At 49.6% G+C, this 25887-nt stretch overlaps 2 protein-coding genes across 2 annotated transcripts in view; both read right to left on the reverse strand.

The window, feature by feature from the left end:
• LOC146356234 (uncharacterized) overlaps positions 1 to 25887 on the reverse strand; it is a 943348-nt gene that overhangs the window by 535220 nt on the left and 382241 nt on the right. The window lies entirely within an intron of this gene.
• Positions 1470 to 17116, reverse strand: LOC146356250 (vomeronasal type-2 receptor 26-like). Its single transcript, XM_084838703.1, has 5 exons — positions 16802 to 17116; positions 8996 to 9802; positions 8298 to 8525; positions 3959 to 4085; positions 1470 to 2380 (listed from the first exon to the last, which is right to left on the reverse strand). Exons 1-5 carry the CDS (start codon positions 17114 to 17116, stop codon positions 1470 to 1472), a joined length of 2388 nt encoding a protein of 795 aa, XP_084694829.1.

Below are 25887 nucleotides of genomic sequence, written 5' to 3' on the forward strand. Positions count from 1 at the left end.
TAGAGGCAATAAATGCAGGCCAGAGCCAGTTTAGAAGAAGTTCAAATCAACTTACTTGATTAATGGTTTTATGCACATTGTCAGAGAAAGCTCTTTCACACTGTTTAACTACAAGCAACCCCTAAAGCTGGGTCCGTGTGTGTAAATAAGCAAAAGTGTGAGGTATGCTTGATGCCAGGAATGAATCTGAGCATGTGGAGATATCTAGCAGCTCAGATTCAGAATGAGAACAGCCAGAATAAGGGGAGGCTCCCTCCCTAGTGAGCTCACATATGGCAAAGCCTTCTTCCCAAGATCTTGACACACAGATGGCCCACCTTGAAGGCCCCCCTTTCCTCCTCCATGGGAACCCAAGTTTCGGGGGGGGGGAGAGTGAGGGGTGTGACTTGAGGGATGCTAGGGTCCATTGCAGAGTGAAGCGGGAAAGGTTAGAGGTTGACCTCAGATGTTCCACTGGGTTGGCTATGTGTGAATGCCTATGTAGCAGGGAGCCACTGTAAGGGGGGTCATCCCTCCAAAGCTAGTCTGGCTAAGAAGTTCTTGTTTAATCTGCTGGCAACTTCTCTGACTTCCAGGTCAGCTCCTCTACCGATGTTCGTAATTGTGTGGAGTAGCTGTTTCTATTGTAGTCAGAAAGTTTCCTAGAATTTGCATTTGTAAGGAAGCTGGTTGTTAACTAATAAAGTAGTGAGCCAGAAGCCTGATATCCTGGAGTGTGTTGATTGTGATGGGGGAGGATGAAGAAACATGACAGCTGGATGCTGTCTGTCTCTGCAAACACAGGTCTCAAGACAGGGCCAGTGGGTGGGACTCTTCCGGTTCTGATAACCCTGTGGCCTTCCTGTGGCTTCCAACTGGGAATTTCGGGTCTCCAAGCAAAGGAAGGCCTCATTGGTGCTTGAAGACAAGGTCCTGCTTTTTCATAAACCAAAAGGGAAAAATGTAATGTGTAGTGAAGTAGAATGGAAGTACAAAAACCTTATATACAAGCATACATTGTTTATGAATCAGCTTTTATTCATATTGCTAGAATATAACCATAGTAGAGGACAGAGGGCATATCATAAAGTACCATAGCACAGCTATAGTGTAGGTTTGGCAAGAAGCCAGAATAAGGTAAGATGGCAAAACCATGGATAGAAAGGGGAACCAAGGAAGGTACAAGAACTAGACATTTGCTGACTCAGTAGACAGAACACAGTTTCAAAGAGGACAAACAAGCAGTGCTGTGGCCTTGAAGTCTAAAGGCCATCCTGGGGCAATGAAAGGTAGCAACAAATGATATCGACATGAGGCATGGGTAAGAACATCAGGAGAACCATGTGGGATCAGACCAAGGGTCCATGTAGCACTTCCTCACCCCCAAAAGCCACTACAAATCAACAGGACCTGAATCCATTCCAGAAAGTTTGGTTACCCATCACTGGAACTATGAGTTCTGGTGCTGATCTGATGGGGTTGAATAAAGATCAGATGCCATCTTTAGTTTTCAGGATGAGATGCTCCTTTGTATTCAGACCAGGCCTCAATATGATAATGTAGCATTTGGGAAGAAAGATGCAACCCAGTAAGCCAGTGCTGGAGGCCATGATAGAGAAGACCTGCACAGCTACCATGTATTTCCCCTTGGTGCTCAGGTAGGAGGGTACAAAGGACACCCAAACACTGCAAAAGACCAGCATGCTGAAGGTGATCAGCTTGGCTTCGTTGAAGGCGCCAGGCAACTTCCTGGCTAGGAAAGCCACGAGGAAAGAGACTCCAGCCAAGAAGCCTATGTAGCTGAGAGCACTGTAAAACATAACATCAGACCCATCATTGCATTGCAGTAGGATCTCTCTAGGCTGGGAGTGCATGTTGGAGTCTGGGAATGGAGGAGAGATCCCCAGCCAGATGGTGCAGATGGCAGCTTGAATAGCAGAACAGGCAAATACAATGGCATTGGCCAAACTCTTCCCCAGCCATCTCTTCACCCTGTTCCCTGGCTTCGTGGCCAGGAAGGCCAGCACCACAGTGATCGTTTTGGCCAACACTGAAGAGACAGCAACCGAGAAGACGAGACTGAAGGCTGTTTGTCGGAGGAGGCAGGACATTTTCCTTGGCTGGCCAATGAACAGGAAGGAGGTCAAGAAGGAAAGCAGGAGGGAGATGAGGAGAATGTAGGACAGGTCCCGGTTGTTGGCTTTGACGACTGGAGTTTGGAGGTACTTAATAAAGATGCCTAACACCAAGCCTGTCATTAAGGACAAGAACAGGGCAAAGGAAGCCAGGATGATCCCCAAAGGTTCTCCATAGGACAGGAAGCTTATATTCTTGGACACACAATAATCTCTGGCCTCGTTTGGATGCTGATCCTCTGGACACTTGGTGCAATGGTCCGCATCTGAGGAGGAGAAGAGCGGCTTCAGCATTGCTCACATTTCCCTTCTATATGCAATAATTGGTGTTTGTTTGTTTGTTTGTTTCAACACTTCCCTGCCCGAAAGGCCCTCGAGGTGGCTGAAAAATATAACTGTAACCAAACATTATAACACAACAACAACAAAAAGCAGCAGCGAAAGCAAAAGCAAAGCCAGTGTTAGACATCCCATCCATGTGGGTTATATCCTCGCCCCACCGTACTCAGAGGACAGGGGAACTGGCTTCTTCCTCCTCTTCAGTGCAGAGTCAGGAAGCCCAACTCAGCACAGGCACCTTCCCCATGTCTTATCTATCTAACAGACTAGTGGCGGGGAGACGCACTGGGTCAAAACACCAGGGCCTATTTCAAAGCAGGGATTTTGACATCTCCAGTTGCCCTCAGGCTTCCCTGTTCTCTCTGAGCTCCCAACTGCAGCCCTCATTATCAATGGCTAGTAGCCGGGATGGCTGTATATTTCCCCCAGTAATGGAGGCAGTACGTGTCTGTGGACCACTTGCTGGAAAGATGAGTGAGAGCGTTCTGTTGCACTCCTGTCCTGCTTGTGGGTTTCCCATTGGGGCTTCTTGTTGGCCACTGTGAGAACAGGATGCTGGACTAGCCATGCCTTGAGTCTTATCCAGCGGGCCTCTTCTCACGTTGTTATGTTTATGTTAGGGATGTCAGAGAATTCTGCGACGGATTTCGGTGAGGCCAAATGCCAGTGCATTTGGCCCCCCGAAATCCATCGCAGAATGGCCTGCCACCACCCCCCCGCGGATCCTGCCCGGGACAAGACTTAACTGGGGCGGATATTTCGGACGGCAGCGGCTCCAGCGGCGGCTTTGGCGGCAGTGGCTTGTCTTCTGACCGCCTGCCGCCGCCGCTGCCATTTGCGGTCTGTGTTTTTTTCTTTTTTTTCCCCATAGACATGATAGGCTACATAAAGACTTACGTAGCCTATCACATCTGGGGGGGGGGGGGGGAAGTGTACGCAAATGGCAGCAGCTACGGCCGCCGCCATTTGCATTCCTTATTTTTCGCCGTTTTAGTCTACGTAAATATTTACGTAGACAAGACGAAGACAAGAAAGAGGAACGCAAATAGCACCCAGTACGCTATTTGCATTCCCCTTTCTTTTCTTCATCTTAGTCTACGTAAATATTTACGTAGACTAAGACGGCGAAAAATAAGGAACGCAAATGGTGGCAGCCGTAGCCGCCGCCATTTGCGTACATGTTTTTGTTTTTGTTTTTACCCAGAGCCCTCTGTGGCTGGAAATCCGGCTGCGGACGGCCCTGGCCTGGGCCTGGCCGGCTGCTCCACAGAGCCGCCATGGAGCAGAGCCAGCCATCGAGGATTCCGGGGGGAGGGATGGAACGCCTCCCCCCCCCATGAACAGAATCTGCGAAAAGGTAAGTGACTTTCGTACATCCCTAGTTTATGTTCTCACAATCGCTGAGGGAGGGATAAGAATGCATTCCCTGCCCCCCCCCCCAAACAAGATGTGGTTATGAGGCATGTTGTATCTTAGCCTGGCTTAGAGTTGAATGGGCAACGTACCTTCCTGAGTGGAGATGGTCCCTTCTGCACACGGAGTGCAAACATAGCAGCAAAACGGCTCTCCTCGTTTCACCGCCTTGGCGTATCCGGGGCGGCAGCTTTCGGAGCACCTGGAGCGAGGCGTGGTCTGAACATCAACAAGATAAGGTGCATCAAGAAAAGGTTTTCGGGGTACCCTAGGCTATAGAAGTAGATTCTAGGGTGCTCATAGACACGCAGCTCCTAGTGGTACACAGTCACTGGAAGGGCTGCTGTTGAACTGCCCAGAGACTTTTGGCTATCGGGCAGTATAGATATGAAACCAATACAATGAAATATCATGACCTCTTTGAGACGGAGCTGCTGACCAAGGCCCTGGGTGTGAAACTGTCTCTGCAACTGTCTACATGTCTGCTTAGAAGGAAGCCTGATTGAGTTCAATGGGATTTACTCCCATGGAAGTGTGTATAGCAGGGATGTGGGAATGTGGAACCTCATGCCCAGGAGCTATATCCAGCCCACCTCGGATCCAATCCAGACTTCTCGGGGGGCCCAGATGGACCCACCCACATTTCCCCAACTACTGGTTGGTGGCTTCCTGGCATTGGTGCAGATTTTCCCCGTTCGAACAGTTGGAAATGCTCTCCTAATGCTTAGTTCCTGGTAGTAAGAACTTGAAGGTAAAATATGCTGGTATTTGGGGTATTTTCATCATGTTCCTTTTCATTTGGCCCAGCCCCTTTGGCCTTTTCCCCCCACACACCTCTGGAATCTTCTCCCTCCCCCCGACCTTCTCCAAAATTGAATTTGGCCCTCTGGCTGAGCTTCTCTACATGAAGCAAAAAACCGGCATCCTTACTGGGGCTTTCTGCTTTCAGTTTCTTTGCAAGATTACGATGGGCTCCTTTACATGACGAACACATGGTCTGAATCGAGGAAAGTCCTTCCTCAGCAAGTTTTATATGTTTCTGTGTGTTTCAATTTGCAGCCACTAGATGGCGGTGTCAATATAGCACATTATAGTGCTATGCCAGCATTTCACACAGCAGATAGATCGGAATAATGTCCCATTTCGCATTATCTCCAATATTTTGAAAGCGCAATAAACAGGGGAAAGTGCAGGAGACATCCTGGAAGTTGACCGCATCATGTAAACTCTTCTATATTAAGGAGGGATAAAAAGAGCAACCCTAATCCCTGGATTTGACTCCCATTCAGGAAGACCCCTCACACTTGCTGTTCGAAAGAGCAACCCCCCCTTCCTTCTCTCTGTCTCCCCTTCTTTTCCAGAGAAGGAGCTCAGTAGAGCTCCCCATCACTTCACAGGCCAGCAGATATGGAGAGGTAAATATTTGCATTAACTTCTGTTTTTGTAACTTCTAATCTTTGTAACCCCCCCCAGAGGGCTTTGGCTATTGGGCGGTATAGAAGTGATAATAACAATTATTAGTGTTATTATTATCATCATCATCAATCATCACCATCATCTCCCTGCAATTGGTCCATTCTGTAACTATTCCCTTTTTCTCCCTTTCCTGCAATATTCCACCCCATCCCAAACTCCAAAACCCCTTGGCATTGGGTCTCCATTCTGCTCTGCTTCCCGGATCCCAGCATTTGCTCCACCCCCCTCCAAAACACTCTCACAGTCACCAGAACAGTCTGTTTCTCTCCCATTCAAATGATCCCAGGCTAAAACCTCTTTCCCTCCCACCTTCTCCCTTCTCAATGATGAGCTACACACACACACACACACACACACACACACACACTCTTCAATGTATCCCCTTGCAGCTAGCACTACTACAGACTTTTAAACGTGTGTGATCTTTTAGCACTTCTCAGTGGCTGGGTCCACACGTCACACTAGCCCACGGCGGGTGACAGACAGTCAGGCACCCAAGCGACACACAGCAGCTCATTCACCTGCCGGCGCCCCTCCTCCTGCTGGAGTCGTCCCGCCCAGCCGGGCAGGTGTCCCACTTCCTTCACGGCGAGAGTAGAGATCGTCTGAGAGGAGCAGAACAGCGGCAGCATTTCTTTCCGCTCTAGCCAAGCAGCTCTGTAGGCAATCTCCATAACCCACTCTGGCGTGACAGACAACACACGAACCCACCGTAGGTATGGATTTATATTTTTTTCCACTTCTATACCACCCGATAGCCAAAGCGCTGTGGGCGGTTCATAAAAATTAAAACCACAGAGTGCAGCATAAAACAAAATGAAATATGAAAGCTTAAAATCACAGTATAACAGTACAACCAGAATAAAACCTAGCAGCAACGCAGAAATTTGAAATACAGATTTAAAACACCAGAGCTAAAAGATGAGGAAGCTACAACACTGGAAGAATAAAAAGGTCTTCACCTGGCACTGGAAGGAGCACAACATAGCTGCCAGGAGAACCTCTCTAAGGAGCTCATTCCACAGCCAGGGTGCCACAGCAGAAAAGGCCCTCTTCCTGGTAGCCACCCGCCTCACTTCCTTTGGCCGGGGTTCATGCAGGAGGACCCCGAGGATGATCTTAGGGTCTGGGCAGGCGCATATGGGAGGAGGTGATCCTTCAGTTGACCTGGCCCCAAGCCATTGAGGACTTTGAATGTTAATACCAGCACTTTGAATCGGGCCCAGAGGTGGACTGGTAGCCAGTGCAGCTGGAAAAGTACTGGCTTAATGTGATCTCATTGGCCAGCCCCTGTCCACAATCTTGCTGCCCTGTTTTGGACAAGCTGAAGTTTCTAGACCATTCTCAAAGGCAGCCCCATGTCTAATGCATGGTAGTAATCCAGACAACAGGTTATCAGAGCATGGATAACTGTAGCTAGGCTATCTCTGTCCAGAAAAGGGTGCAGGGAATAACCACCACTGCAGACCATGGGTCCTCTGGGTGGGCTGTTGGGGGGAAGCAAACCACCACGGGGGGATGGGGGACAGACATCCCATCGACAGCATGCTAACCCATCATGGGATTTTCTGGAAAATAAACCATCATGGCTTAGTGTGTCATGCGAACCCAGTCAGCATCAATGTATACCTGTGATTCCTCTGCTGTATGGATGGTTTGAACTCCCCTGAGCTTGATTGGGCACCACATTTTTAGAAGGATGCAGACAAACTGGAGAGGGTTCAGAGGAGGGCAACGAAGATGATCAGGGGCCTGGAAACAAAGCCCTGTGAGGAGAGACTGAGAGAACTGGGCACGTTTAGCCTGGAGAAGAGAAGACAGAGGGGAGAGATGACAGCGCTCTTCAAGTACTTGAAAGGTTTTCCCAGAGAGGAAGGCCAGGATCTCTTCTCCATCATCCCAGAGTGCAGGACACGGAATCATGGGCTCAAGTGACAGGACGCCAGATTCCGGCTGAACATCAGGAAAAACTTCCTGACAGTTAGACCAATATGTCAAGGGCTCCTTGGAGGCCTCTATCAGTCTAATCCAGTAGCCAAGTCCAGACACAGACAAAGGAATTCCTTTCAAAGCTTTATTCTTCTTTTACAACTTAACAACTGTACAGGTAGCAACTAGATCTGAGCAGCAGAGTACCTACGCCCTAAGTTGAAACAGTTGGTCCCCGTTTGAAAGGGAATTACTGGCAGACCCCTGAACTTAAGGACTAGGGAGAGTCCCTCCCCTTTTCCCTTGGAGCCTCTGGGCGCAGCCTTTGCTTGCGCGCCAACCGGGCACTACGCCTCCTTTCCGCGCCCTCCATCTGGCGCCGCTCTCTGCATCTGCGTCGCGCAACCACCAAGTCTGCTATCTGTGCTCGGTCACTCCCTGGACTGCTTTCTAATCTAGGAATGCTGGTGGGAGGAATCTCCGTCAGCTGTGGGCCCTGGGAAAGAGGAGCGCGATCCTCTCCCAGGAGCGACTCCTCTTCCTCAGAATCAGAACTACTCTGGGATTCTATGGGCTCAGTGTCCACCCTGACACAATATGACAATGGAGCCAATGACCTAGGGAGGTGGTGGGCTCTCCCACACTGGAGGCATTCAGGACAAGGCTGGACAGCCATCTGTCAGGGATGCTCTGACTTGGATTACTGCATTGAGTATGGGGTTGGACGCGATGGCCTTGTAGGCCCCTTCCAACCCTACTATTCTAGGAATCTAGGATTCATTTTAAATACTTCTTTAATAAAACAAAGAATTGCTTTCAGGGACCATGTTATGTTATTTGACTATCTCAGCTTTTGAGGGGGTTTCATGTTTTCCTAAGTTCAATGCCAAAAGATCTCTCATGTATATGTTTGGTGTATATGTGTATAATACGCACATCCATGTAAATTAAAGCAGACTTCTTCACAGAGGGCAAAGGAAGGATTATCAGAGGGCTGGTGCAATTTAAAAACATTATTTCTCCTACCTTATTAAACCCTGAGGGCCACACAATGGCTTCCGGGTTAATGGTGAACTTCAGGCCAGGGGACGCCTGTCTCTCTATTCTCCCAATTTTCACTCTACCAGGAGTGTTGTTGGGAAACCGCACCCAGTTCACAATATCAAAGTCGGCTGCCAGCTTGCCAGTCTCATCCTCATACAGGCCGCTCATGGAATTGTTCCAAAACTGGATTTCTCTTGAGAAAGTGTGGAACTAGAGTGACAAAGAAAACACAAAGCAGAATCGTGTCCTACATGAGGCAAGGTGAGGTGGGCCCCTTGACACGACAGATTTCGACACTGTTTACGGACGCCAATTCTCAGGTTCTTAAATGAACAGGGGGACAACTTGGTGCCCTCCAGATGTTTTAGACTGCAACAGTCATAAGCCCCAGACAACAGGGCCAATCGTGAGTTACTCTGACCCGCAACAGAAAGTTTCAGTGTGGCTGTGCTCCTCTTCACTCTTCTAGTCCATCAGACATGCCCTCCTCCAGAAGACACAGTCCCGTTTTCCCACACACACACTTTTCCTGCCTCCACCCCACACAGTCAGTCACTATTCTGTGGCTGCTGACCATGCCCTGTCCTAGCTGGGCAATTTGGGTGGGGGGGGCATTTCTATGATTCTATGGCCTTGACTGTAGCTTAAACTGAAGCTGACTGGGGGCGGGGAGGAAATACCTGCCATGGCTGTAGCCTTTGAACCTCTGCCTTGCCACCACCCAGCCTTGCCATCCACTTGGATCCGGATGAGTGCGCAGCATTTAAGGCATGCGCCACCAGCTGGACCATGTCGTAAGTGCTGTAGCTGTCCTGGGACAGGATCCTCTCAAGCTCCTCCTGGGGCAGCGTCTCCACTTTCTCTCCCTCTCTGCACCTCGTCCAGCCTCTCACGGACAACGCATGCTTCAAATAGGAACACTGAAATCCTTTCTCGTAAAACAAATCATCAAGATGTTCAGAAAATGGTTTGAGGTAGTCATATTTTGTCCACCTGTTTGTCTTTGCTAAGGAGAAAGAGCCAAGGATGTAACGGAATGTAACAAAACTCAAGATCAAGTTGCTGTCTTCCACAGCTGTGGTGATCCAGATTTTCCCCACAGTTGGTTTGAGTTCCCTTTCAATTATCTTTTGTAGGTCAATAACTGGATCAAAGTCGAAGTGAGAGTCTGCATAGCAAACAAATACATGGACTTGTCTCCACTTGTCCGATGGTTCACTTTGGAACAACGACAATATAGGCTGCTTGTACAGTGTTTTCAAGAAGGCGACACAGACGCTCTTCCTGGTGAGTAAAGAAGTCAAGCTGCTTGCGAACCTCTCTCCGTTTTCACTGTCTGAAGTGAAGAGACCGATCCAGGTCCATCCGAAATGCAGGAGCAGTCGGACAATGCCCCGGTACTGGGTTTCTTCTTTGGGGACCATCCGGTAGACAAAAGGGAACTGTGTTTTATCGTCAAGAAAGTGAGAAACCAAGCCGTAACTAATCTAGAGAGGAAAAGGAGAGATTGGTGTTGCGTTTTATGTTTGGGGGAAAGATCTGCATTTTGTTAATCTGAGATTCTTAATCAGTAGGTATGAATTTTATTTAATTTACGATCCCTTAACTCATTTTGTTGTATTCTGTAATACTGCCCTGAGAAGTTCTGCTGCAATGCATTTTATGAATACTACAAATAAACACACAGAACTAATAAAATGTGTGCCTTACCCATGTGTATTGCTGAGGTGGATGGGTGTGGGGAGGGAGAACACCCCCGCCTCCACAAGGACCCTTTGCATTGCAGTCATTCATTCTGTGCTCTGCTGAAAGAGGTGCGTTGCACACCCTGTGGGGTCCCTATCCGTGGGGATCAGGCCACCCCACCTCCGTCTTGTCTCCAGGTCTCAGATTATTCTCTTGGGAACAACCTGTGGCATACAGGTTCTTGTGAAAGTCTTTTGGGGAATGCCAGAGAGCCCGTTGCTCACGACCAGAAGCATGAAGGCCCTTGTGGGCTTCCCCCATTGTCGGTGTCTGGAGCAATGAGAGCGAGCCTCATCCAGGCCTGGCCTTTGGAATGGGTGTGCTGGGTGCTCCCCCTGGGAGCCGACCTGAAGGGGGCGCCTGCCTGAGCTCGGCGTTTGTGGAGTGTACCTTCTGAGGCGAGCGGGGTTGACAGGTGGAAAGCAGTGGCGCTGGCTGCCCATTTGGCTGGTGGGGCAGAGGCAGGGTAGACGCCCAGTGGTCCACTGAAACCACTGGAGGATAACAGGGGAGGACGCACTTGGGCGGCACGCGGAAGTTGCACGCTGCGCATTGGAGCAAACGTGCCTGCTTGTGGGAGTTTCTCTCTGGGAGGGGGACAGGTGGGGTCCCTGCCCCATTCGCCCCAGATATAGAGCTGTCTCCGACTGGAAGAAAACAGTGTCCAACGTCTTCTTTTCAGAGTTCTACACTTTGGGTCCTAACCACAGAAATGAACTTCCACTAATTAGCTCTGAAGGACGTTTCTTTTTCAGTTTCTAGGATGATGTCGTTCGTTCTAGATAAAAACTAGCAGAGCATGGTTTACTTTCGTGAGATGCTACAAAGCACCCCCCAAATTCTGCTCTTTGGGGAGAGAAAGGGCCTGTATCTGGAAGGGGCCTGGTTTTCTTGCGCTTGGAGAAAAGCAGAATAGCAAGTGCCGTGAAGACCCCTCACACTCACTGCTGGAAAAAGCAACCCCCTTCCTTCTCTCAGTTTCCCCCTCCTGTTAGAGAAGGAGCCCAACAGACTCCCATAACTTCACAAGTCAGTAGATACGAAGAGGCAAACCTTTGCATTTCTCTTCTAATTAGTCCATACTTCAATTATTCTCCTTTTCTCCCTTTTCCTTAATATTTCCTCCTGCCTCATCCCCAACCCTCTGAACCTCTGGCTTTAAGGTTCCTGTTTCTCTTTTAAGCCTCTCCAGCCACCTCCTTCCAAATCCCCTGCATTTGCTCTAACCTCCCCCCCCCCACCGCCGAAAAACAATCTCACAATTCCAAAAACAGTTGGTTCCACCCCATTCGTATGATCCCAGGCTGAAACCTCTTTCCTTCCTCCTCCTCCCCTTTTTCCTCCCCCTCCCCAACAATCAGCTATGCACACACACATCCACGAGCGAGAAAGGGACTCATGATCGCCCGTTTTAGGCTGAGATTTGCCTCCCCCTTCACAGGCTAGTTTTCATAAATGTTTTTTTGTTTATTCGCTCAGTCGCTTCCGACTCTTCGTGACTTCATGGACCAGCCCACGCCAGAGCTTCCTGTCGGCCGTCGCCACCCCCAGCTCACCCAAGGTCGAGCCCATCACCTCCAGAATGTCATCCATTCACCTTGCCCTTGGTCGGCCCTTCTTCCTTTTGCCTTCCACTTTCCCTAGCATCAGCATCTTCTCCGGGGTGTCCTGTCTTCTCATTATGTGGCCAATACTTCAGTTTTGCCTTTAATATCATCCCCTCAATTGAGCAGCCTGGCTTTATTTCCTGGAGTACGGACTGGTTTGATCTTGTTTGATTGATTGATTGATTGCATTTATACCCCGCCTTTTTTCCTCTTGCAAGGAACCCAAGGCGGCTTACATTATCATCCTCCTCTCCATTTTATCCTCACAACAACAACTCTGTGAGGTGGGTTGGGCTGAGAGTCTGTGACTGGCCCAAAGTCACCCAGTGAGCTTCCATGGCCGAGTGGGGACTAGAACCCAGATCTCCCAGTTCCTAATCCAACACTTTTGCCACTACACCACACTGGCTTTAGAACCAAGAACTCAAGTATAACATGGTCACTTTCCCCCAGAGTTCCCATAACTGGGGACCGATCCAGGTCCATCCGAAATGCAGGAGCAGTCGGACAATGCCCAGGTACTGGGTTTCTTCTTTGGGGACCATCCGGGAGACAAAAGGGAACTGCGTTTTATCATTAAGAAAGTGAGAAACCAAGCTGTAACTGACCTAGAGAGGAAAAGAAGAGATTGGTGTTGTGTTTTGTGTTTGGGGGAAAGATCCACATTTTGTTAATCTGAGATTCTTAATCAGTAGGCATGAATTTTATCTAAGTTACGACCTCTCAGCTCATCTTGCTTTAGAGAACTCCTGCTGCAATGCATTTCATGAGTACCATCAATGCACGCCCAGAACTAGTAAAATTCCTGTCTTGCTCATGTGTGTCTGGCTGAAGTGGGTGGGTGGGGAGGGAGAACACCCCCGCCTCCACAAGGGCCCTTTGCGCTGCAGTCGTTCTTTCTGTGCTCTGCTGAGGGAGGCGCGTTGCACTCCCTGTGAGTCCCCCCCTAGGAGTGTGGACCAGGCCACCCCACCTCTGTCTGGTCTCCAAGTCTCAAATGAGTTTTGCAGCCCCACAAAGGCAGATGCTACGTGGGGCTGCCTTAATAGAAGTCAAGCTTCCAAATCCCAGGAAGTCCTAGTTCCCCTCCCCTCACACTGGTTAGGCCTCATCCGGAGCCCTGTGTCCAGTTCTGGGCGCCGCGCTTTAAGAAGGTTGCAAACAGAAGAGGAAACTGCTGAGGTGAGGAAAAATGCAGTAGAGGATACTCCTTGGAAAAGGCTGACGGTTAGGAGCAGAAGCATTAGAAGCCCCTCTGCACCAGTGGCAGCAGTGGAGCTGTGGAACCGATTCCAGGGACTTGAGGATGAGACTGGAGCACAGCCAGCAGAGGAAGAATCACAGGGGACCCCGCAGGAGAGCGAGCAAGAGGCTGAAGGTCAGTCAAGCAGAGGCGATGAAACCAAGGCCTACAACAACAAGAAGAGAAGAGTAGTAGCAATGGGAGACTCCTTGCTGCATGGGATCGGAACCAGGTATGTCACAAAGGCCCGTGGACTCGCCAGGTATGCTGTCTCCTGGGAGGGCAGATTAGAGACGTGACTGAAGGATTGCCTGCACTCATAAAGCCCACTGGCAGGGCTTTCTTCTCCTCCATGTGGGAACAAATGTGATACCACCAAGCGGAGCTACGAAGAAATCACGTCAGACTTTGAAGCTTTGGGAGGGAAACTCAAGAACTTTGGGGCCCAGATAGTTTTCTCATCCATCCTTCTAGTAGTTAGAAGAGGGATAGAAAGGGAAAGGAAAATACTCCGGGTGAATGACTGGCTATGAAGGCGGTGCCGATGAGAGAGATTTGCATTCTGGGAACACGGGCTATACTTCCTGGAAGATGGGCTGTTGGCAAGGGATGGGTTGCACCTCACAAAGGTTGGCTGGGAAGAATGTGTTTGACCACAGCATGAAGAACTTCATCAGGAGGGCTTTCAACTGAATCCTACGGGGAAGGGAGACACAAAGTTGGGGTAACGATGGACAAAGGGTCATGCACTGCAACAGAGAGAACAGCTCTAATAGTGCCCAATAATAGTCTTCAGACACATGTAGGAAGGAAGCCAGACTATGAAGCACATGGTCTTCGACGTCTATACGCTAATGCCCAGAGTACGGGAAACAAACAGAACGAACCTGAACTCTTAAATACAGGCAGGAAATTATGACTTGATAGGTGCAACTGAGACTTGGTGGGATGACTCCCATGACTGGAATACAGCAAGTGAAGGATAGAACTTGTTCAAAAAGAACAGGAGGAACAGAAAGGGAGGTGGGCTTGCTCTATATGTGGAAGATACAAAGCTCTGCACAGAAATACAGGGGGATGAGCTTGGTAGCCCCATCGAGAGCATCTGGGTTCAAATAAATGGAGCAAAGAATAAAAGGAACCTGGTGGTCGGAGTCACCCAATCAAGGAGAAGACGAGGATGAAACTTTTGAAAAGCAAATAGCCAATGTTTTCTTGCGCTTGGAGAAAAGCAGAATAGCAAGTGCCGTGAAGACCCCGCACACTCACTGCTGGGAATAGCAACCCCCTTCCTTCTCTCAGTTTCTCCCCCGTTAGAGAAGGAGCCCAACATAACATAACTTCACAAGTCAGTAGATACGTCGAAGAGGCAAACCTTTGCATTTCTCTTCCAATTAGTCCACACTCCAATTATTCTCCTTCTCCCTTTCCCTTAATATTTCCTCCCGCCCCATCCCCAACCCCCCAAACCTTTGGCTTTAAGGTTCCCGTTTCTCTTTTAAGCCTCTCCACCCACCTCCTTCCAAATCCCCTGCATTTGCTTGAACCCCCCCCCCGCCGAAAAACAATCTCGCAATTCCAAAAACAGTTGGTTCCACCCCATCCGCATGATCCCAGGCTGAAACCTCTTTCCTTCCTCCCCCTCCCCCTTTTCCTCCCCCTCCCCAACAATCAGCTACGCGCACACACATCCACCAGCGAGAAAGGGACTCATGATCGCCCGTTTTAGGCTGAGATTTGCCTCCCCCTTCACAGGCTAATTTTCATTTAAACGTTACCTGCTGTCTTTTGGCTCCGTTCTTAAACTAAAACTGTTCTCTCCGAGTGCCACACCAGCCTCACCCCTTTTAAACACATCCACACAACTTCCTGTGTCTCCCACTGTACCCCTTCCTTATTGCTGGATTTTGAACAGATTATCCTTTGACCTTCTCAGTTTTAATGACTTTGGGATGTATGATTCTGATTCCCCTGATGTGTGATTGTAATTCATTTTAAATTCTTCTTTAATAAAAGATGGAATTACTGTCGAGGACCTTGTCTGTGGTCTCCGACTGTCTCAGCTTGGGGGTTTCAGGTTTTCCTAAGCGCCCAGAGTTCACCTCCAAAGATCCTTCATGTGTGTGCTTGGTTGACACGTATGTAATGTGCACGTTCATGTAAGTTAAAGCATACCTCTTATCGGTGACACTACCAAGCACCGTAAGCACTACAAAGGCAGAAACCGAACGAACGCTGGAAGCACTGTAATTCGCGTGAAGAGCTAGCTGTACGTTGAAGAGTGGGCACGCCGATGGGCTTCCTTGCCCAGGGGACTGTTTCTGCGAGGTCCAGCCCTGTCCCCATGGCCATCCCCAAGGCACTGGTGTCATGGTGATGGGGAAGGCATATGTAGATGTGGGAACTCATTATTAGGGATGCCTGTACACAAGCGATTTATCGCACGCTCATGATTGGCCACTCATGCAAGTTTGCAGGTCCTTGACACAACCTGCAGGACATCTCCCACACTTTTCCCTGTTTATTCTGCTTTCAAAAAAATCAGAGATAAGCTGGAATACTTTCTAACGCCCAGGATATCGCCGGTGTGTAACGCCGGCATAGTGCTATAATTCAGCCACTAGATGGTGCTGTTCCATTGAGGATATAGAAAGCCCCGGTTAGGCTGCTGAGAAAGGGCGTTTTCAATTCCACCTCACGTGTCCCTCGCCTAAAGGAGCCCAGCCTACTCATGCCACAGCACTGGGAGCAGAAAGCCCCGGTAAGGCTGAGGGATTTTTCCACATGTGGAGAAGCCCTAGGTCATTCCCCTGAACGAATCAGCCTGAACCAGAAATCCCCACCAGTTAGGGATGGCAGAGAATTCCGCCATGGATCTCGGGGAGGCTGAATGCCAGTGCATTCGGCCCCCCGAAATCTGTGACGGAACTGCCTGCCCCCCCGCCCCCCCCGCGGATCCCCCGAGAACGAGACTTACCTGGGGCAGATCTTCCAGGCGGCGGCAGCCGCCGCCATTTGCAGGTTTTTTGCTTTGTTTTTTTACACCCCCGTGATAGGCTATGTAAGTTTTTACGTAGCCTAAAACGTCTGGGTAAAAAAAAAAAAAAAAGCGTACGCAAATGGTGGTGGCTACGGCTGCCGCCATTTGCGTTCCTTATTTTGGGCCATCTTAGTCTACGTAAATAATTACGTAGACTAAGACAGCGAAAATAAGGGGAACGCAAATTGCATCCACTACGTCTATTTGCATTCCCCTTATTTTCGCTGTCTTAGTCTACATAAATATTTACGTAGATTAAGACGTCAAAAATAAGGAACGCAAATGGCGGCGGCTGTAGCCGCCGCCATTTGCGTACACGGTTTCCCCCACCCCCCGAGACCTCCGTGGCTGGAAATCCGGCTGCAGACGGCTCTGGCCTGGCTGGGCCTGGCCGGCTGCTCCGTGGAGCCGCTGCAGAGCACAGCTGGCCAAGGAGGATTCCGGGGGGGGGAGGAACAGACGCCTCCCCCCCATCAGCATAATCCGCAAACAGGTAAGTGATTTTCATACATCCCTACCACCAGTGTAAGGGGAAAGGGAGCTATGAACACCACCCCGCCCGTAACGCCCCTCCTCCCTGCTCCTGACTTTGCAGGGTTGAACAGAAAGGTCTGCAGGGGGCGTCTACACTTGAATGCAGTAGAATGCTGCCCCCTGCATGGCCCCGATCCTGCTGAAGGCTCTACTCATATGAAAGTGAATGCAAGTGGTGGAACGTTGAGAACTGGCCTTCCAAAGTGAGTTGTCTCCTGTCTCAATAACTCTCTTTTAATCCTCAATGAGGCTAAAATTGTGCAGTGCTTCCTCTCTCCTCCCCCCACCCCCACTTCCTTTGCACTCCAGTTCCTACCTGGGGGATTTTGTAGATGCCTGACATGGCCGAAATGTGGCTGGAGATTTCAGCGTCGGCCCCTTCAAAAACAACCAACAGGTTATTCCGCCTCCCACAGCTGTAGTTTGGAACATTGCTTTCTCCACCAGCAAGCAGATCAATCATGGCATCGGATGTGACTCTCCCATCGAAATAATTCTCATAGAGGTTGTAGCCTAGGGTGACGTTGGGCAAGAGCCCTGGATTCCGGTTAATCTCATGAATGGCCAACAGGAAGGAGAAGATGTGCCAGTATCTCAGAGATGACCCACTGCCAAAGAAAAGCTCTGTCATATCGTCATCATACTGTTATGCATCTGGGGTCAGTCTATGTTGCCTCCAGAGATCCCTTACAATTCAGTGCTGCTGAGCAGGAACAGACTGAGGATTCTCCCTGAGGCTGCCTTTTGGGCAAGTTACCCAAAGGTCGTCTTGAACTGGTAACCTCTGCTCTACAAGGCCTGAGGGGATAGGAGGGCGTGAATCTGGGGGAAGGGGGATTCGAAGGCAAAAGGAGGGATTGGAAATGGTCTTGGAGACGATCGCTGGGCAGCTGAGAGGGAGCAGGGATTGCTTGGAGCTGTGATGCTGGAGGCCTTCGTCCTGAGCGCAGGGCAAATAAACCTTCATAAGAGAAACGGCACAAATCTCCAGTGCCCTCCTTCCAGGAAGCGGAAGCCTGAGTAAGCCCTGGAGCCCTGCAAGCCCTCCTCCCTCAGGACTGGGGCGCAGGAGCGTGACCGCACATTCAGTGAGCCGGTTCCCACAATCACGGCATGGTTAACAAGCCGCAGGGAGGGGAGGGACCCCCAAATGACCAAACAACAGCCCATGGGTCCTGTGAGGGTTGCTGCCCCCTCAGACAAGCCCTGCTGCCTGGGTTCGGACAGCGCAGCAAGCGAGGCCAGTTAGGGCAACGGGAATGGCGCGCCCGGCCGGGTCAGCATGCCACCAGGGCTTGTCAGCTACACCAGGATCGTGCAAACCAGGCCACTGACAGTGAGGAGTCCCACTGTTTCTCTTACCAAGGTAAGGGCCTCGCCCGGCAATATACACCTTTGCTTCCATCCTTAGAACCTGGCTTGTGCTAGAGATGTACGAAAGTTCTGTCACGGATCTCGGGGAGGCCGAATGCCAGTGCATTCGGTCCCCCAAAATCGGTGGCGGAATGGCCCCCCGCCCCCCCCGGGATGGGACTTACCTTAGGCGGATCTTCCTGGCGGTGGCGGCGGCTCTGGCGGCGGCCGGTCTTCTGACCGGCTGCCGCCGCTGCTATTTCCAAGTAAAAAAAACAAAAAAACATGATAGGCTACGTAAAGATTTACGTAGCCTATCACGGCTAGGGATGGCAGAGAATTTCTCCCCAAAACTTCGGGGGGCCGAGCGCCAACGTGTTCGGCCCCCCGAACAAGTTTCGGGGAGAAATCCTCCGCCCCCCCCCGCCCCCCGCACCCCCCCGGGACGGGACTTACCTTCCCTGAATGTCCCTCCCGGAGGCGGGTCCGGCTGGCGGTTCGTCCGGTGTTCGAGTGGGGTGGGAGCGGCAGCCGGTCTTTCGACCGGCTGCCGCCCCCGCCATTGCAGTCAAAGAAAAAAAAAAAAAAGTCCCCTGATAGGCTACGTGACGATTCACGTAGCCTATTACGGCTAGATTTGCAAAGTCAGCCGTGATAGGCTACGTCAATCGTCACGTAGCCTATCACGGGTGACTTTAAAAAAAAAAAAGTGTGTACGGATAATGGCGGCCCCCATAGGGAGCCGCCTGTCCCGTTCCTTATTTGGTCGCTGTAGTCTACGTAAATCTTTACGTAGACTACGGCGAAAATAAGGGCAACGCTATTTGCGTTGCCTTATTTTCGCCGTAGTCTACGTAAACATTTACGTAGACTACAGCAACTAAATAAGGAACGCGAATGGCGGCTCCCTATGGGGGCTGCTATTCGCGGACGCGCTTTTTTTTTTTTTTTTTTTTTTAAGTCACCCGTGATAGGCTATCACCGTGATAGGTTTTTTTTTTTTTTTTACTTTCGTGTTCGCGGCCGGGCGAGGCGGGAAGCCTCCTCCCCGGCCTGAATTTCGGCCGGGCGAGGCGGGAAGCCTCCCCCCCCCGGCCTGAACTTCGCGGGGGGAGCAGCGAAGCGCTCCCCCCCACCGCGAACAAGCAGCGAGAAAAGGTAAGTGACTTTCGTTCACCCCTAATCACGGCTAGATTTTAAAAAAACACCGTGATAGGCGACATAAATCTTTACGTAGCCTATCACGGCTGATTAAAAACAAAAAAAAACAAAACGCGCGTACGCAAATGGCGGCGCCCATGGGCGCCGCCATTTGCGTTCCTTATTTTGGCATGTCTTAGTCTACGTAAACATTTATGTAGACTAAGACGGCGAAAATAAGGGGAACGCAAATATCGTAGCGTCTACGCTATTTGCGTTCCCCTTATTTTCGCCGTCTTAGTCTACGTAAATGTTTACGTAGACTAAGACGTGACAAAATAAGGAAAGCAAATGGTGGTGCCCATGGACGCCGCCATTTGCATACGCGCATTTTTGTTTTGTTTTTTTAAATCAGATGTGATAGGCTACGTAAACATTATGTAGCCTATCACAGCTGACTGCAGGGACACAAACGGCGGCGGCTATGGTTGCCGCCATTTGCGTCCCTGCTAGCCAGCGGCCGGATGTCCGGCCACTGGCGGAGCCGGCCGGCAGCTCCGCAGAATTCCTGCAGAGCGGAGCCGGCCGGCCAGGATTCCGGGGGGGAGGAACGAAGCGCCTCCCCCCCTGGCCAGGATTCCGGGGGGAGGGACAGAACGCCTCTCCCCCAGCATCAGCATAATCCGCGGAAAGGTAAGTACCTTTCGTACATCTCTAGCTCATTCGCAATCAGATCCTGCCTGTGAACAGGGGCATCGTTAGAGGAGGGCTCAGCTGGGCACGGGCCCCACATCATTTGAGCTGTGCTGTCCTAATAGCCATTTTTTAACATGTCCCCATTGACTTGCATTGGAAAACAAAAATGGCCATAACATTTTTAGTTTGTATGATAAAGACATGAAATGTGGAGGCTTCGTATCCCCCATGGAGTTGATTGAATGTGCCAAATTTCAGGCAGTTATATCCAGTGACGTTTGTGTTAGTCACAGGTAAAGTTTGCTATTTTCAAGAAAATGTGTCAAAGCAAAGAGCTATATTTTGGGGGGTGCTTCCACATGTGTGCATGGCATTTGGGGACCTGGCAGCCCCTATAGAGATGCCTGAGCCTGCCAAGATTTGGAGAGTGAGGTTTAGTGGCTTTTGTGCAAGCCACAGGTAAAATTTACTTTTTCCAAGAAAATCTGTCCAAGTAAAGAGCGATAATTGTTTTGTGCTTCCACAGAAATTCACGGAATTTGGGGACCCAGCAGGCCCTATGGAGCTAACTGAACCTACCAAATTTCAGTCAGGTCCAGTGGCTATTGCGCTAGCTATGCGTGAACTTTTCTTTTCTCAAAGTCTAAAACAAAGAGTAAAAACTGTCAAGTCACCCAGGAGATTAGAGATCCTAATCAGAAGGGGTTTAAGGGGACCATTAGGAGGTCCCTATCCCTAATCTCTGGTGTAGGGTTTTTTTGAGGTGCAAAAAACCTCTCTCTCCCTACTTTTCTTTTCTGCTCTTACATGCCCACTGTTGGAAGCTTGCCTGCAATGCAATTTTGAAGAGGGAAAAGGAAGGGAAGAAAGAGCTCCGTGTGAAATACTGGTATTCCACACACCACCTGATCTTACTGCCCCAAACAGGGACCTTTGGTTTCTGCAGAAGTTGAATAGCTTCAGTACAGCAAAGGATCCAATCAGCCTCCACAAACTTCTTTCTCCCCCTCTAAACTGTATTTGGCTTTACACAAACAGACGAGGGGGCTGGTTTTTCTCCTCCTCGCTCAAGCCTTTGAGAAGAGTGGGTTCACATGGTTGCAGAGAAACAGATTGGGGGCTGTTTTGTTTGTCAGTTGCCATTATCCAGCAATAGGAAGGGCTGTAGCTCAGTGGCAGAGCACAGGCTTGGCATGCGGAAGGTCCCAGGTTCAATCCCCAGCATCTCCAGGCAGGGCTAGGAAAGAATCCTGCCTGAAACTTTGGAGAGCTGCTGCTGCCAGTCAGTGTCAACAGTTCTGCGCTAGATGGACCCAGGGCCTGACTCAGTACAAGGCAGCTTCCTATGCTCCTCTGAACAGAAAGCGTTAATTTTTTAAAAAAGGAGTTTGGGGTTTGTTTTTGAAGTGGAAGGGAGATAAATAGTGCTGATTTCCGCAATCCTATGTATGCCTACTGAGAAGTCCCATTACGTTTAATGAGGCTTACCCTCAGGAAAGTGTGCAAAGGATTCCAGCACAAGTTACTTTTGCAGGGAGGTCTGCACCTTGATGTTCTGCATGTTTACTCAGAAATAAGTCCTGAGTTGTGAGCATGGCACGGCAGGCTTAATACAGTGCTTTCCCAATTCTGGCTAATGAATCGACTTCCCTTTCAGCTCTGTCCTATGCATGTTTTGTCATTTGTGGGTTTGGGGGGGGGGGTGTTGCATGAACTCTAGCTTCAGTGGTGAGGGAAAGGCACTTAGTACATGCTCAGAGTTTCTCCATGACTTAGCCCGAGTTTTGAAAATAGACTCATTGGCTGAATCCTGGTGAAGTCTTGGCACAAATGAAGTTATGGGGACAAAGATACAATGAACGCTTGTGCATAGAGAGGAGTTGCACAAAACAAGACATCTGTTTTGATGAAGAGTTGCTGGAGGATGGGAGGAGGAGGAGGGATGGTTGCATGGAGGGGAGTGGAATTGGTAGGGGGAGGATGTAAGTGCTCAGTGGTGAAAGAAAAACATTCTGCACATGCTCAGAGGCACACTCTGTTTAAGAACATAAGAAGAGCCGGGCTGCATCAGACCAAGGTCCATCTAGTCCAGCATTCTGTTCCTGCACTGGCCAACCAGATGCCCATAGGAAACCCACAAGCAGGACATGAGTGCAATAGCACCTTCCCACCCATGTTCCCCTGCTGCTAACATTGGAGAAATGTAAATAAATTCCAGTAATTCTAAATTAGAATGCATGTATATCCTTCGGAAATTTGCAGGTTTCTGGTCTGAGGGACACCTCTAATGACCTGAGCATTTTCATACCAATTTACCCAAAAACTATTGGGGAAGGGGTGAATGGAAAGGAAAACAAATCACTCCCTCCCCCAAACTGGAGAACTTCCCTTCCACATGAACAGCTGCACCTATCCTTCTGAAACTTGGCTGGTTTTTACGTAGGGACACCTCTAGGCTGTCTGTAATTTTCAGAACAATGGTCCACAAGGAACATAGGGAGATAAGTATGTCCTCTTTGGAGTCCTCAAAATGTGAAGGCCGCCCTTGCACCAAAACCCTTGTGGCTAGCATTCTGAAATTTGACAGACATGATCTCCTCTGATGGGGCAATGAATCCTGAAATTTTTATCTAGTTCTTCCAAGGAATTAAAATGTTATTGGCAGTTCCCTTTAAAAGAAAATCAAAATATAAGCCCTGCACCTCTTCTTCTCACATTGGCAGGTGTCATCCCCTTCTAGGGGGCTACTCTGCCTGAAATTATCCAGTTCTGACCCAGAGAAAAAAGTTACAGTTTTTGTCTAATTTCCCATGGTAGTCAAGAGCAAGCATAAAGACTCATTTTTCCACACCTTGACTCAGGTTTGGTGTTGAGCTGAAGTGGTCCGACAACAAACTGGCCAGAGCAGAAGGGGGATGTTTTCCAAAATGCTGAATCGGGGTCTGAGGTGAAGTGGGGTGGGCCCTCAGTGTACACTTCTTATGTATGTTTGTATGTATGTAATCTATACACACACACAAGCACACACAAACATATTAGACGTGCACTTAGACTCGTGTATGTATGCATATATGCAAATTTGTGTTATGGGCCTGTGCCCCGGATCGTTTAAGAACCCAGCAACGCCCCTGTCCGTATGCCAAGGTCTTTGTCCATGCAGAGCCCCACAAATAGAGGATATTATTCATTAGTGGTATTATTCTGTGAATTGTAGGCCAGTCCCAGGAAAAATATTTCTTGCACCTTGTTGGGACTGACATCTGATAAACTCTTGACTGAGCAAATGTGTCAGCTACTTGGAGATACTGATCTTTATGCCGTGGCTCTAATCACAGTGGCTGCTAAAAAGATTACAGCAAAGGTCCTAAAACTGCTGCTGTAACCTCTGCACAGGATGAATTGGTTGGACTGGAATGCTCAGTGTTTTGGGGGGGGGATGTACAAAACGACTTACCTGTTTTGTACATCCGTGGTTGGGGGGAGGCGCTCCGTCACTCACCCTGAAATCCTCGCTGGCCGGCTCTGCTCCACGGCAACTCTGCAGAGCCGCCGGCCAGGGCAGCCTGCAGCGACATCCAGCCGCTGCTGGGCTGCACAGGGATGCAAATGGCGGCCGCCGTAGCCGCCACCATTTGCGTTCCCTTTTTTTTTTGCCATGATAGGCTACGTAAATACTTACGTAGCCTATCACAGCCTCTGCAGGGACACAAATGGCATCCCTGCATTAACCGTGATAGGCTACGTAAGGATTTACATAGCCTATCACGGCTAAAATGGTGAAGCAAATGGTGGCCGCAGACGCAGACGCCATTCGCAGAGCAGCACGAATGGCAGCAGGTGAGTGCTCCGTTTCGTGCGCCTTTCGTGGGGGGGGGGCTTCATTCCGCCACAGGTTTTGGAGGGACCGAATGCACTGGCATTTGGCCTCACCGAGATCCATGGCAGAATTCTCCGCCATCCCTAGGGGTGGGGCAGGGGGGCTGTCTCTTTCCTGGTAAAAAGGTAAGTACCTATGGTTATATGCAAGAAAACTGACTGAGTGAAAATGGACTGAACTCCAGTAAACTGACTGAACTCGGATCCAGAGTCAACAGTCCGCACCGCCAGTCCCCACCTGGTGATTTGTGTGTGGAAAACAGGCATCCTCGTTGCAAGGGGGCACAACAGGAGGATGTCAGAAGGGGGCTCTGACTTGTTTGAAGTCAGAACCGGGGGGGAAACATCAAGTCTACTGACGCATCATTACTTACGCCCAAATCCTGGGAGAGGGAGGCCTGGAGAAGGTGGGTGATACGAATGACGCTGTTCTCGGAGACAGGACTCCGCTGAATAGATAACGTCCTGGTTCATAATAACTCGATGCCTCATTTTGATTCGCGAGCAGATTCAGTGGGCATTTTGCCTTCGGCAGCCCGACTGCATGAGGCAGCAGAAGCAGGAGCAGCATCGTTCCGGCAAGGCCTGAAAAAGTCATCTCCCCGGTGACCTTCCTCAGCTGCAGTGTCTCTGCTTATACATGTGCAGACGGAGGGGCGTTAGATCCGGGACTTCAGCTCCGAAGGAAATGGCGGTGAGCCTCACTCTGGCAATCAGCCCCACGCACCGCTGCCCGAAATCTCAGCTGAGGCTCTCAATCGCTCGGGAATCATCTATGCATTAACTCTGCAGCAATTTCTTCAGGTTCTGTTCAAGATGTTGTTGCCTCAGGCAGCCAACGTTTGCACCATTGGGCTCCAATGTTGTGATGGGGAGGGGGAAACAAACCCTTGAGCTTTGGCACGAAGAAGAATAAATCACTATCATCTTGATAATTATAGGGGGAAGAAACATCCCTTCTGCACCATCCTGAACTCTGCAAGGCTCCACACCCAGGTGCACGGCTGGAGGAAAACATGTCTGTACAAACTCACTGAAACTGACCAAAATTCTGATAGGAGCTGGGCAAATGGGCCATTGAGTTGGGCCGGTCATTTACTGTAGAAACGCTTTCGAAAGAGACAGGACGAAGGTACTCCAAAGATATTTCAGTGGGTCAAGGAGCAGTTACAGAAACTCTGGGGGAAAGCGACCATGATATACTTGAGTTCATGGTTCTAAAGGAAGCAAACGCCGAGTGTAGCCAAACCTGTACCCTGGATTTGAGGAAAGCTCTCAGAACAATGATAAGTAAGATCCCATGGCAAGCAACTCTACCGAGAGAAGGAGTCCAAGATGGGTGGGAGTTTTTAAAAAGGGAAATTCTCAAGGCACAATGACAAACATTTCCAACAAGAAAAAAATGGAAGGCAACAGAAGAAGCCAATGTTGCTTCACAAAAAGCTTAGAGATGACCTGAAAACAAAAAAAGGACACATATGGAAGGAAGGCCATCAACAAAGGAAGAGTACAGGCAGATAGCACAGAAATGCAGGGATGGCATCAGGAAGGCTAAAGCTGAGAACGATCTGAGGTTAGCGAGGGATGCTAAAAGCAACAAAAAGGCTTTCTTCAGCTATGTGCATCGTAAAAGACAGAGGAAAGAAATGGTGGTTCAACTATTAAATAAGGATGGCAAAATGATCACAGATGACAAAGAAAAGGCAGAGGTGCTCGATTCCTACTTTGGCTCAGTCTTCTCCCAAAAGAGGGTCTATGACCCTCTGGCAAAGGCGAAGTGCAGGCTGAAGGGGCAGGATTGCAGCTTGAGATTGATAGACCTATGGTCAAGGAACACCTAATTACTTTGAATGAGTTCAAATCTCCAGGGCCAGATGAACTGCATCCTAGAGTAATAAAGGAACTGGCAGAAGAACTCTCAGAACCACTGTCTATTCTCTTTGAGAAATCATAGAATCCTAGAATACTAGGGTTGGACGGAGCCTACAAGGCCACTGAGTCCAACCCCCTGCTCAATGCAGGAATCCAGGTCAGGGCATCCCTGACAGATGGCTGTCCAGCCTCATCTTGTCTGCCTCCTGAGGAATCTGTATAACGACCAAGTAGCAACGGTAAGAACAGACCACGGAACAACGGACTGGTTTAAGATTGGGAAAGGAGTACGGCAGTACTCTCACCCTACCTATTCAACCTGTACGCAGAACACATCATGCGACGTGCTGGGCTTGCTGAAGCCAAGGCTGGAGTTAAAATTGCTGGAAGAAACATTAACAATCTCTGATATGCAGATGATACCACTTTAATGGCTGAAAGTGAGGAGGAGCTGAGGAACCTTCT

The sequence above is a fragment of the Heloderma suspectum genome, chromosome 2, assembly GCF_057233095.1.
Source record: "Heloderma suspectum isolate Gila_16-S chromosome 2, 16-S_ref, whole genome shotgun sequence".
NCBI lineage: Eukaryota > Metazoa > Chordata > Lepidosauria > Squamata > Helodermatidae > Heloderma > Heloderma suspectum.

What these genes read in the sequence shown, in the direction of transcription:
- LOC146356250 (XM_084838703.1), bottom strand. Translation starts at nt 17,116, where the DNA reads ATGACAGAGCTTTTCTTTGGCAGTGGGTCATCTCTGAGATACTGGCAC. An exon ending in GCATCTACAAAATCCCCCAG is followed by an intron (nt 9,803 to 16,801) that starts GTAGGAACTGGA and finishes TTTCCTCTCTAG; the next exon opens with ATTAGTTACGGCTTGGTTTC. An exon ending in GGCCCTCAGGGTTTAATAAG is followed by an intron (nt 4,086 to 8,297) that starts GTAGGAGAAATA and finishes GTTGATGTTCAG; the next exon opens with ACCACGCCTCGCTCCAGGTG.